At 40.5% G+C, this 12,865-nt stretch overlaps 2 protein-coding genes across 5 annotated transcripts in view; both read right to left on the bottom strand.

Annotated features, from left to right (window-relative positions):
• MCCC2 (methylcrotonoyl-CoA carboxylase 2) overlaps nt 1–5,200 on the bottom strand; it is a 38,396-nt gene extending 33,196 nt beyond the window's left edge. The window contains exons 1-2 of the mRNA XM_030469979.1: nt 5,011–5,200; nt 788–854 (exon numbers count right to left, since the gene is read on the bottom strand). Coding sequence (XP_030325839.1) covers nt 788–854; nt 5,011–5,142 — 199 coding nt within the window. The 5' untranslated portion in view covers nt 5,143–5,200. The remainder of the gene's footprint in view (nt 1–787; nt 855–5,010) is intronic.
• Nucleotides 5,201–5,846: 646 nt separating this feature from the next.
• The window catches only part of BDP1 (B double prime 1, subunit of RNA polymerase III transcription initiation factor IIIB), a 50,239-nt gene continuing 43,220 nt past the window's right edge, over nt 5,847–12,865 (bottom strand). For all 4 annotated transcript variants that reach the window (XM_030469974.1, XM_030469978.1, XM_030469975.1 and 1 more), the window contains exons 39-42: nt 11,934–11,976; nt 10,713–11,007; nt 8,631–8,871; nt 5,847–8,275 (exon numbers count right to left, since the gene is read on the bottom strand). In XM_030469974.1, the coding sequence (XP_030325834.1) occupies nt 8,147–8,275; nt 8,631–8,871; nt 10,713–11,007; nt 11,934–11,976 (708 nt within the window). In that variant the 3' untranslated portion in view covers nt 5,847–8,146. The remainder of the gene's footprint in view (nt 8,276–8,630; nt 8,872–10,712; nt 11,008–11,933; nt 11,977–12,865) is intronic.

Raw genomic sequence — 12,865 nt, 5'->3', positions numbered from 1 at the left:
TCGATGATCTTAGAGGTTTTTTCCAACCTAAATGACTCTATAATTCTATGAAAATCCTCTTTGCACATGAAGAGACTAACACGAAACTTGAACAGAATCACATCAGCCAAACCAATTTGTCACAAAAGCAGGTAGCAGTGGATGAAGCAAGGAAGCAGGTGAAGTGCTTATCAGTAAAAGCCTTTTATTAATAACCCTGCCTATTTTTAAAAATTATTGTCATTAGAGGCATACGTTCCATTAAGATTTTAACCATTAAAAATTAACCAATTCTAAATATCCAGTTTTCACTACCTTCCCGCTTACTTTTTGCCTCTCTGACAACGAAATTAATCTTCCATTTGACTAAATCAGCCTTGCTTTTATTTATGTCTGCTTCCTGTAATTTATGGATTTGCTTGCATTAGAATATTGCTCTGATATTCAACTGGCAGGCAAAAAAGTACGTTAAAACACTTGACATTGTTGTAAACAAAGAAGTGCTAGTGGTATGGACATTTTTCTTAGCTAGCCTGAGTTACTTAAAAAAAAAATCCCAACAAACCAACAACTAAATTTTGAACCAAATTAGCTTGGACATACACCTTTTTTCAGATGTCAAGAGGTGGTAAATCTAGATTTAAATAGATAGCTAAAATTTCGGTATGACTACTATAATCCAGCAAGTATGTGGTATCTGAATGAACATACATCTATAAGGGGGGGGAAAAACCAAAGAACAAAACTGGGTTTTGGACTAAACTAAACAAGTGTTTAGAACAAGTGTTCTAAAATCTACCATACTTACCTAAACTGATTTTTTCTGCTTGCTGTTGGAGTTCAGTTACCAGTGCTTTCATTCGTTCATAGTTTTCCTAAGTGGAGAACAAACCAGCATTTTTAATCAAGAACGACAGTACTGGTTTTCAATAAACAAGCACAGAAGGTATAAGATTTATTTCTCTTCCAAATTTCATTTTATCTTATTAAAAACTGGCTCTGTATTGTCTTTAAAGTAATAACATTTCTACCTATGTATTGTCTTTCCTCATGCATCCCAAAGCATTTAAGAAAAATACTAAAAAACTCTGAGCATGTTAGGATTGTAAAAGACTAGTTCCAAATTTAATAAATAAAATCAGAATTATCTATTAAAGTGCTATTTTTCAGGTTTTGTTAATTATCACAGGTTAGTTTTTTTAATCTAATTTTGTAAAAAGCATCATGTGGATTAAATTAAGCGCTGCTAATTTATGTCTTATTATATATCTTTATGTCTTATTTTGTGTTTTATACCAAAAGATGAATGACATAGACCAAACAGAATTTGGTTAACATTTTTACATTCTTGTCGCTTAGTTAGAACATAGAGATAAAGCTTTTAAAAAACAGAAAAGTCTGGTCTTCTTAGTTTTGGATATGACTGATCCAGTACTGAGCTCACAATTTCTATCAGAAGCTCTGTGTGCTTATTACCGCAGTTGTTTACCATTTCTTACAAATTAAAAGGTATTAGTCAAGCTCAATTTGTTGTTTTGGGTTTTTTTCCCCAGACATTAATAGCTGCATTACCTCTCTGAAAAGTGCAATTCCATATGCAGTTATGTAGTAACTGCTGCTTAAAAAAAAAAAAATAAAATCATACTGCCTTATCTAATTCTCATTTAGAAGATGTTACAGTCTACTTTGACAGAAAAAATAAAAATATAGTGACTCTTTATATTCAGACTCAAACACTCAGAATTAAGATTTCCCCTAGAAGCAAAAGTGTTGCAGTTAAGTTTGTTCAGCTCTGTGCTGGCCACTGAAATGCACCGAGATGCAAAGCAGGAAGGAATAAAAATACATACACAGACACTTTGCATTCAAGCCAGCTTCACCACTGTTGCAGCATCCCCAAAACCAAGAACAAAACAAGACATGTCGTGTTAATTTCACTCTGCTGCTCCTAGGAGAGACTACAGACAGCAACTGCAGCCACACAACCACCAGCAGCACTGAAGGAACCAAAACCTACTTTTAATCCTTTACAAAAGACAGTGTTTACAAGTTAACTGTTTTCCCTGTGAAAAGTCTGTGAAACAGCCACTGTAATTCCACACTTTTAAAAATCTGCAGTTGTCACAACACCCACTTCTACTGTATGTGTTCACCTTGTCCAGCCAGCTCATTTCGCAGCATTACCCATGTATTTTCCCTGATTCTCTTTGTCCAGCCAGCCTGTTTTCTCTACATACACTCACCTTTTGCACACAGTACTGAGCTTAAAAACTCACCTTTAACAAAGAAAAAAACAAACAAACAAACCAACAAAAAAAAAAAAAAACAAAAACACAAAACCAAAAAAACCTCCCGAACCATCTAAAAATGGCAAAGCAAATTAAAAGAGACACAGCGATCACAATCACAGGCTTATTAGCTTCTGAATTAACAAATCATGGTAGCTACTTTAGCTACTCTACATGAAAAACTGTGAAAAGACGATTTAGATAATCTATAAGAAAGCACAGTGTATTCAAATATTGCAGTTGTTTAAATTCACTTAATTTCTATCTTTATCTTTCATGCCTTTAACCAGAACACAGCATCGTTATACTTTACAAAGGAAAAGATGCCCTGAAATCTTACTGTAGGTTTTGAATATGCACAGAAAATCAAGCATGCTAGTTCTACCACGTATTTGTGTGCTTTTCACTAATTAATGACAAAAAGACCAGTGAAGTGATGTGAGCTGTTCTGGAAACTTGCCCTTGCACCAGGAAGTTCTATAAGATCCTGCTGTTAACCCGAGGGCTTCTAGAAATGTTAAAGAAAAATCAAGAGGCAAAACCTACAGACTAATCCTACAGTTATCACATGAGCTAACTGAATTACTGCTACATAAACTAAGTGGCTGCAAAATCTAATTCCTGGAATATTTACACAGATTTTCCAGAATTCAGACTCACTCACTTTTAGATTACATTTTTATTTGTCTGGCTTGAAAGACAGTTTACACTATGAAGGCAAACGTGCCTAGCTGAATTCACAGCCAGAAAAGCAAACATTAGCTAACGAAGACAAGACCTTCATCACCTATGGTTATGCCTTCATGTGTTTGCACCTTTATTCTCTGTTCTACTTTTGTTTCAGATGGTGAAGTGCCTCACAGCAGGGACCTCAGTTCTTTTTGTCTGTAAAGCACCACGTGTTTACAGCGCTCTGTACATTATTTCTATCAAATTCTAACACCATTAGCTACTTTAAAAAGCCTTGCTTTTGAGACTGAAAGATACACGCTCACAAACGCAAATCTAGCGACAGCTTAGCTGAGCAAACACATTTATTAAAATACTACTTTCTGGGGGTTTCGATATGCTGAATATAAATATACACACATACATATATATACATATATACACACCCACTTCACGTGCACAAGCTTTGTATGTGTGAATATATAAACACATACTGAAATTTCACAGAAGTTTCAGTCACCTAACTTGTGTTCCCAAGTTTAGTTTCTGCAAAACCAAACACAGAAGCAAAGGAACTATTTCAGTCAGAAAGTGTTGCTTCACGTGCTGTTTGATATTTGACTTGGAACAAACGTGAAAAGAAACACATGCCCTCCTGCCAGTTCTGATCCACACCAAAGCTGTGTTTTTCTCAGCCCAAACTGTAACACAATTCTTATCTTGAATATGATGATAATATAAATACGATGCAGTTGATATGCTGCGCTGCATCAGAAGTGTGACCAGCAGGTCGAGGGAGGGGATTCTCCCCCTCTACTCTGCTGTTGTGCGACCCCCTGCAGCACCGCATCCAGCTCTGGGGCCCCCAACACAAGAGGAACATGGAGCTGTTGGAATGAGTCCAGAGGAGGCCACAAGGATGATCGGAGGGCTGGAGCATCTCTGCTATGAAGACAGGCTGATAGAGTTGGGCTTGTTTGGCCTGAAGAAGAGAAGGCTCCAGGGAGACCTTAGAGCAGCCTTCCAGTGCCTAAAGGGGCTGACAAGAAACCTGAAAAGGGACTTTTGACAAGGGCCTGTAGTGACAGGACAAGGGAGAATGGCTTTAAATTGAAAGAGGAGAGACTTAGATTAGATATAAGGAAGAAGTTCTTTACTGTGAGGGTGGTGAGGCACTGGCACAGGTTGCCCAGAGAAGCTGTGGCTGCCCCATCCCTGGCAGTGCTCAAGACCAGGCTGGACAGGGCTTGGAGCAACCTGGTCTAGTGGAAGGTGGACTCTACCAGGTTGCTCTACCTCGTGGCAGGGGGTCGCAACTAGATGAGCTTTAAGGCCCCTTCCAACCCAAGCCATTCTATGTGATTCTGTGTTAGTAATATCGCATAAAAAAATAAAACAATTTATACCAGATACAAGCACTGTTCTCTTCATAAAGACAATTGGAATTCCACCTATCCCTCTTGCTCCAAAGATGATCCTTCCTGCTGCTGCTGGCATTCCGATTTAAAAACAAAACGTGTAAAAACATCCATAACGAGGCAGCTGACGGTACAAACCCATGTTATTTTTACATGGCACCTCTACGCCCTGCATGAATTAAATACACAGACCTTGGCACTGAAGGCGCCGGGCAGGGGCCGCAGCACGGTAAAACCCGGCCGTGCAGGGCGACCCGGGGCTGACCGCAGACGGTGTGCGGCACGACCGCGGTGACACCAGCTGTAACGCCACTGCCGCACTCACACCACGGCCTCGCCGAGTCCGTGTCCTCGCGGCCCACTCGCCGCCGAGTTCCGCAGCCCCTCGCAGCCCGCGCCTCACGGGTGAGGCCTCCCCTCAGCAGGCGGCGGGCTCGTCACACGAGGGCGCGGAAGCGGGTTGCGGCCGAGCCGCGGGCCGGGGCAGGCCGGCAGCGTCCGCTCCCAGCCCGGCCGCCTTGGCAGCGGGAGGGCCAGACGCTGAGTCCCGCGGGTGCCGGGGGTCGACACCGCTGCCCGCCCCTGGCTTCCCGCCGCAGCCTCCCCTCCGCGGCCTGCGGCCCAGCAGGCGGCGGGGGGGGCCCGGGCCAGCCTACCTGGTAGAGCGCGGAGCCCGCGTCGGGGGGTGACCCCACCGCTGCCACCGCCTCACCGCGGTAGCCGCGGGCGGGCGGGGCGCTGCACAGCAGCTGCCAGCGGCACAGCAGCCGCCGGGGACCCAGAAGCATGGCGGCGAGGCGAGGCGAGGCGAGGCGAGCCGGCAATCCCAGGCCCGCCGCCGCCACTCCCCCCGCCGCAGCCAATGGGCAGAGCGGGGCCCCGAGGCCGGGCCGGGCCGGGCCGGGCCGTGGCGTCCTTGCCCGCAGTGCCCAGTCCTGCTGGTCGTGGGGTGGCTGTGAGTGTGAGAACCAAGCTCGTACAAGGCAAAAGCCTTTCCCTTTGCCGGTCGGCGACAGGGCACCGCAACCTCCCCCTCGGCCCCGGGTGCAAGACAACGCTGAAGAACTCCCATTGGCAGACTTTTGTTCCCAGACGGGATTACACACTTGTGCGCAACCCTGGAGAGCCCTGGCCCTTTTGTCATTACCTGCAGCACGGCTGAGATGCTACAGTAAGAGTGGCAGAGCATTTATTTTTTATTCTTCCTCGTGTGAAAGCTTTGCTGTTTTCCAGCATTCCAGTTTTATTTTGTATGTACAGAGAGAAAACACTGTGAAGTCAGATACCAAGTAAATTAGGCTAAAACATACCCAAAACCAGAGACACCCACCACACAGCCTCTGTTCAAATGTACTTAGTCTGTTACCACCGTGTGCTCCCCAGCGCTGCAGTCAGAGCTTCAGCCATCCATTTAGCCCACACTTTCGTTAACTTACTATACCTATGAGCATTTGAAAACTGCAAATGCTATTCCAACAACTGGAAACAGAGGCAATATAAAATAATTTATTCACATAATTCACACAGAGAATATGACTACTTTCTTTGAAACAGAAAGGTTATAAGCAATGATAACAGGGTATTGGACAACTCTAAGCAAAGCAGTCTAATGCCACAGCTTCGTAGAAATGCTAAACTAATAGGGATTGAGATTTCAACCTTTTCTTACCTCCTTCACCGTTATAAAACTTTCATACACAACTAGAACACAAAGTCATCTCACCTCTATTCAAATTAAATTTGTTCTGAAAAAAAAAAAAAAAACAAACCAACAAACAAGCCCTCTAACGAAGTGCATGTGACTTACTGCAGGGAAAAAAAAGTGTGTAGTCCCAATTAACAGGTAGATAAGGCACCTTAAATTTTAGTAATGAAATAGCTGGGTTGCTTTTTATCTTGTAATAAGGATGCAAGCTAAAATGTACACAACTAAATGTGGAATGGTTACCACCTCAGAGTATTTAGGGCAATTATTTTACAGTAACTCCCCACAAATCTGTTTTAGTTTCTTATAAGTGCAAGTGATTTAAACATGCCACATGTATCTGGAATCTAACACTTGCATACATAAAATAGTATCTGCAAGATATACAATACATGGCCCTTTATGTATAGATCAATCTATTTCATAATGTTTACAAGTAAGACAATATTTAGATAAACATTTCAAGTTAAATGGATTAGGCAAAGCACAAGATACTATCTGAACAGAAACTGTTGGTGATGGGTGGTTTTGGGCTCTTCTGGGCGGTGAGGGGGGTTGACAACATGCTTTCAAGTAAGTTACTTTACACTGGGACTGTTAGTCCCTTTTCCATCACCTCAAGAAGATACTGCTGCTAGACACATTTGATTGACAGAGGCCTGCTAATGTAGCAATTTGCAGTAACAATAGTTTTTCTGTGTATTTTTCCTCATTGACAAAATTTCAAAGGTTCCTTCAGAAGCCTTGCTTTCTGAAAAGGCAAGCAGTCTCAAAAGTATTTAAACTACTTATATGAAAATCTCTGCCAGTAAATGATTATCCAGTCCAAAGCTGAAAATAGGTTTCTTTGTTATGCTCCTTGAGAGCACAGTAATACCATTTAAACATCAGTTTAATAATAAATCATTTGTTTTGCAAAAGTACCTGCTGGTATGAAGTAACAGGAGAAAAATGTAGGCTACTTAATTCTCCACACTCATTTTTGTGTAAGAAGGAGTTTCAGAATAAGTACTGAATCTGTGGGTGACCATCTGACTTTGAGACTGCATGAACCTTGTTGCCTCAACAGGACAATCTTCTTGATGAGGCAAGTAAAAAATCATAAAGCTAGATCAGCATTTTTATAGTGAGTTACAGTACAAGCAGACATGCAACACGAGGAAAACCATTCAAATTCTACTCCTTCAAAGTAGCAACTCCTTCAAAGCAACCACATTGTGTAATCATAGTTTAAATCCTACCTCTTTGCACTACTTTGCACAAGGGAAACCAAGGAAGTCAGCAGATATACAAACACCTACACATAAAACCAAGGAAAAGAAATGGTATTTATCCCCTTGTTTTCAGATTTAGAAGGAAATTAGCATTTATACTAGGAAACATTAACCTCTTCCTTCCGCTCTAATAGGACAGCAGCAAACATTAACATTGCGTAGCATTTTTAATAAATTGTGTTTTTCCAGTTGTTCTCAATACATTTTTAAGGAACTAAGCGTATCTGGCTTTTCAGTTAGGATCTTTTAATTCACGTGGTTAAAAACCCGTATAAAAATACATGATTTGAAGATGCTAATAAAAATACCTGCAGTGCTGAACGTATCTATGTATTTACTACACTACTTCCAGTATTTGCACCTTGATCTATGGAGATTACACTATAGATAAACAGTTCATTCCTCCTTCTAACACACTAACATCACATACTTCACAAAAAGAAGTAAAGAACTTGTACAGCCAGTACCACAAGCTTTAGCATTAAAATTCAAAGGGATACTTGTCACAAAAATTACACATTTTTTCATTGCACTTTTCTTCAAGATAGTCATGCATCCATTATCAGCATCTAACGTGAAACTACAAGCGAGCAGGTGCTGCTCTGGTACAATGACATCAATGTAGAGCTTTAGATTATGTCAACATCTTAGAAGTATCCAGGTTGCTTCAGAAGAAATACCTTTCATCTCTATGGAATTAAAAATAGCTTGGCTGACATTAAGTGTGGCATAATCAACATAAGAACTCTGAAAAAATACTCTTTTCTTGTTGCATTATATTCTCAGATCCTAGGTTTTTATAAAGCTGACTTGCTATTCTGAATCATCCACTTCCATAAAGATGTCACTGAAAAAATACTCAGAGATTCTGGTTGGCTCTTCTTCCTTCTCTTGATCTTTAGCACAAAGCGGTGGCTTCTCAGATGGCTTGTTACTTGGAACCTAATACAAAGAGAAAAAGCTCCTCTTAACAGTCTTAATCTGTTTGTGTGTATGTATGTATATATGTATACACACACACACACACACTTATATGCACTTGAGCTTCCAATTTAGATAGGAAGGTTAGCCAAAAATTCAGTGTTTACTGAATACAGGAAACATGTATTCATACCTGCAGAGAAAAAACAACTCACTTCCCTTGTAAGTTTCCAAGACAAGCACAAGTCAGGATTTATTCACTGGGACAAGGATCTCGAAATATGAACACTACCTACCACCTACCCACTCCTGAAATAACTAATTCACTGTTCTTCACATCTCAAAAATGCAAGGGCATTCAAAGGTAAACACATACCATAACTGCAGCATCAGCAGCTATATTCTCATAGTCCACAGATGATGATGTACTTGTAGAGGGAAGAGAACAAGATTCCTTGTCGTCCTTAGGAGATGGAGTGCGGTTTTTTATGTTTCGCTTTGGAGTCACAAGCCGAGGTTTTGGGATCTTCCCTCTATTCCTTTTGGAATTTTCTGCAGTTTCAGAACTACTTTTTGTGCAAATTAAAGATAAAAATCCCAATGGTTTTCTTCCATGCCTGCTCAAAAAAAAAATAAATGTCAGGATGTAATAGGATTGCTCCATGAATGGAAGATATATATATTATTACAAGAGTCCAACTCATTACACAGGAAACAAACGGATACCTCTGACACCCATGAAAAAATCTGAAAAAAAAAAACCAAAAACCCAACCCAAAAAGTCATTCTGAGAAAGGCTTTTGGATTACTGAATATTCTGGAACAAGATTTTATTGAAGAGTTGCAGAGACACTCAACAATCTCCAACCCTGAGAACAGGAACGTACTATTTGCTACTAAAGCAGACTGTGTAACAAGCTACCACATCTTCAGAAAGAAGTTACAAAAGAAATTGAGACATACTCCTAAAGAACAAACAGAAAAGAGCATCCTTCATGTAATCAATGGAAAAAGAAACCTGATTCCCAAGGATGGGGCCAGAGCAGACTGCCTACTGCAGCCCATTAACAGCATCATACCTAGTACTAGCACACTTACGGGTACACAGAGTATCAGCTTTTTATGTTGTTAAGAGTTTACAACTGTCGTGGTTTGAGCCCAGCCGGTAACTCGGAACCACACAGCCGCTCGCTCACTCCCCCCCTTCTTCCTCCCCCCGCTCCCGGAGGGATGGGGAGGAGAATCAAAAGAATGTAACTCACACGGGTTGAGATAAGAGCAGTCCCGCAACTAAGGTATAATACAAAACCACTACTGCTACCACCAGTGATAATAATGATTAGTGAAATAACAAGGGGAGAGGATACAATTGCTCACCACCCGCCGACCGATACCCAGCCCGACCCAAGCAGTGATCTGGGCCTTCCGGGTAACTCCCCCCGGTTTATATACTGGGCATGACGTGCTGTGGTATGGAATACCCCTCTGGCTAGTTTTGGTCAGGTGTCCTGTCTCTGCTTCCTCTCGGCTTCCCCTCCTCCCTGGCAAAGCATGAGACTGAGAAAGTCCTTGGTCGGAGTAAACATCACTTAGCAACAGCTAAAAACATCAGTGTTATCAGCGTTGTTCCCAGGCTGAAAGTTAAAAAACACAGCACTGCACCAGCTACTAAGAAGGAGAAAAATGACTGCTATAGCTGAACCCAGGACAACAACTTAGTAAACTTAAAGGCAAGGATTCTGGTGTCAGTGCGTTGTCACCCCAATTGCTGTGGAAGTCCCAGTACAAATAACCAGTTTTGGTACTCACACAAGCATAATGAAAGAGTAAACGATAGCATCAGAAGAGACCAATGGAGCACCACAATCAAATTCACTGAGCAATAAAGAGCAGGAACACTTAAGCATTATAGAAAGATATATTAAAAACATCCACAATCAGATGGTTAGACAAAAGGAGTATTTTCTGAGCTGTCAATATTCAAACTCCTTTGGGGATACGACACATCTTAAGTTAGTCCTAAAAATCCTGTGTGCTGAGTACCATACCAGTAACAAATCTTATTAGCAGAAAGACAAAAATCAAAACAAGTAGATGGGTATATATATCACAACGTTAGCCTGAGCTTAGGAAAACAACAATTATTCTAAATCTGCATCATAGCCAACTGATGTCTGCCTCACAAGAGGCATCTGTCAGTGTCTAAAGTAGACATACCATACCTCAGTAGTGTCCCTCGGTCAATCTGCTCACTTAATGAATAATTCAAATTTCAAAGCAGACAATTTGCTTCTTTCTAATTTGCTGAAGAGGATAGATATTGTAACTCTAGCCATATAGGTCATAAACAATGGTACTGCCCTTCTTGTAACACTAAGTGGAAAAAGGATATAAAAACCTCAATACAGAAAAATGGTCCTTTTTTATAGAAAAGGCCAACAAAACATTGCATAAATACCTGAGTAATGGAGTTTTTGAAGATGATGCTAGGCTTCCAGTATGTTCCAACTGTCCAGATTCATGCACATCCCCCTGCTTCCCTTGTCCACTTATTTCTGCTTTTCTGTTAGAGGACAATCTAGACACTACTTCCTCTTTGTGTTTGGATGCTGAATTCTCAAGTGGTGCTTTCCCCAAGTTCTCCAAAGTCTCAAGCTGGCTCCTGTCAGCCAGTGGTGACATAGATTCAGACACCAACAGAGAGGCAGGTACCTTTTCTTTTGCTGACGCCTCTGTCTTTTGAAAAGGATTCCCTGTAAAAGTAGTCGAGAGTCATTTAAAGACTTCGGTTACTTAACCTCATGGCTAACACAACAGCCCAAAAGATGCGTGTGGTGTTAAGAAGGCTTGTACCATTACAAGAGAAGGGATGATTTTTGGTTTGTTGTTTTGGTTTTGGGTTGTTTGGGGTTTTTTTGTAGTTTTATTTTCTGAAGTCCCCACTAAGGATTAAAAGTTCATGGTCTACTTTTAAAGTCTGCAAGATCTTACAGATGTTATTGGGAAAAAGCTGGAAAAGCTGGTAGAAATGTGGTTTTACAGCGCGCGCACACACACACACATCCTTTTCAGCACACAACTGGACTTAATCATGTCATCTAGCTGTTTAAGCTTCTACAGTTACACCTTAAAGTCTTTCTCAGGGCCAAAAAGCAGTTTGCCAAACACTTCACAGGCTCATTGAAGACTGTATTGTCAGTAATACAGCTTTCCCTCTGATTCTTCAGAGGCAGACAAGGTTTTCAAACAGTTACATTTTGTGCATTTTTTTTTTTAAAAATACAAAGTAAAATAAAAAAGGAATTATTTTGCTTAAAAAATTAGTACAGTTAAAGTATCAGTTAATGCCTGTTCTTATTAGCGCTCTCCAACACGTGGAAATATTAGCTTAAGAGAAGATATGTTTAGCCCCAAAAGCCTCCCAAATTTCACAAACAGACTAGCTACAGCAATGTTTTTAGAACCACTATTAACTTAACAGTTATATAATCCAACACATCCATAGCAACAAGTTCATAGCAAAAAACATGGAATGGTGGTATTAGGGTAAATTTGTTTCTATTTTCATGTTAGATAGCCTCAGACAGGACTATTTAGCACAACAACAGCAGCATTAAACTGTGATGTATTAAGCATTTATGTTCATTATACTTTGTTTTACAAGTTTAAATATACCTACCTGAAGTTATCCTTGAAGCATTTGTGGATTTAATTGAGTAACTCTGTATTTTGAAAAGAGAAAAGTTATTTGTCTTTTTTTCTCAATATATAAGAGAAAATGAAAGCTGATACAGACATATCATGCATGTACAGTTCTAAGAACAGGAGTGATACAGAAGACACATCTTCAGTACAGTATCATTCATCACTTAACTAATTTCCTTTTCAAGGTGTTATGACAAATGACTCAAGACAAGGATGTCAAGGTGAAAGATCAATAAAGAGGCTTGTTATCCAGTCCTTCCTAGAAAAGCTCTCTGAATCATGTAGGGAATTATAACTCATTCCTTCACCCAGATATACTACACAATCTTAGCTACTCACAAAAAGCAGTGGTAGTCACTGCCATAAGATTGGTCATATTCTAAAAGCACAGAGGGAAGCTGGAAACGTGCTCCTAGTTTTTATTTGCAGCTTGTTCTTTTAAACTAATACTTGTGATGTTAAAAACGAGATAGGAATATATCTAACAACTTCCTCATGAAGTAACAGACACCATAAGGAATCACAACATCGTTCAGTGAACCTAGACAGTCTGCCAGTCATCCTATAAACATCCAAAGTTCCCCATCCTGCAGAGACATTGTTGGAAAGGCTGTAGTGAATGAACCAAGACAGATACATAACCAGTCTGCCTACTAGGAAGCCTAATAATAAAACCCGAGAGCTTATAGATTCTCAAGAAAAAATGATACAAAATTAACAGCCCCCAAACTGTTGTGGAGTGCAAAATAAAAAGCAATCTGTGAGTGCTGATTTTCTTTAAGTTGTACAGGCAGCACATTTTCACAGAAGTGACGCCACTAAACAAAAAACATAATTAAGATGCTCTATTACATTTTATGCATCTACGCTATGCATAAAGACTCATTTACCAAATTATGATCTCAC

This window comes from Strigops habroptila, chromosome Z (assembly GCF_004027225.2).
Source record: "Strigops habroptila isolate Jane chromosome Z, bStrHab1.2.pri, whole genome shotgun sequence".
Lineage (NCBI taxonomy): Eukaryota > Metazoa > Chordata > Aves > Psittaciformes > Psittacidae > Strigops > Strigops habroptila.
This window is presented reverse-complemented; position numbering and strand designations above follow the sequence as displayed.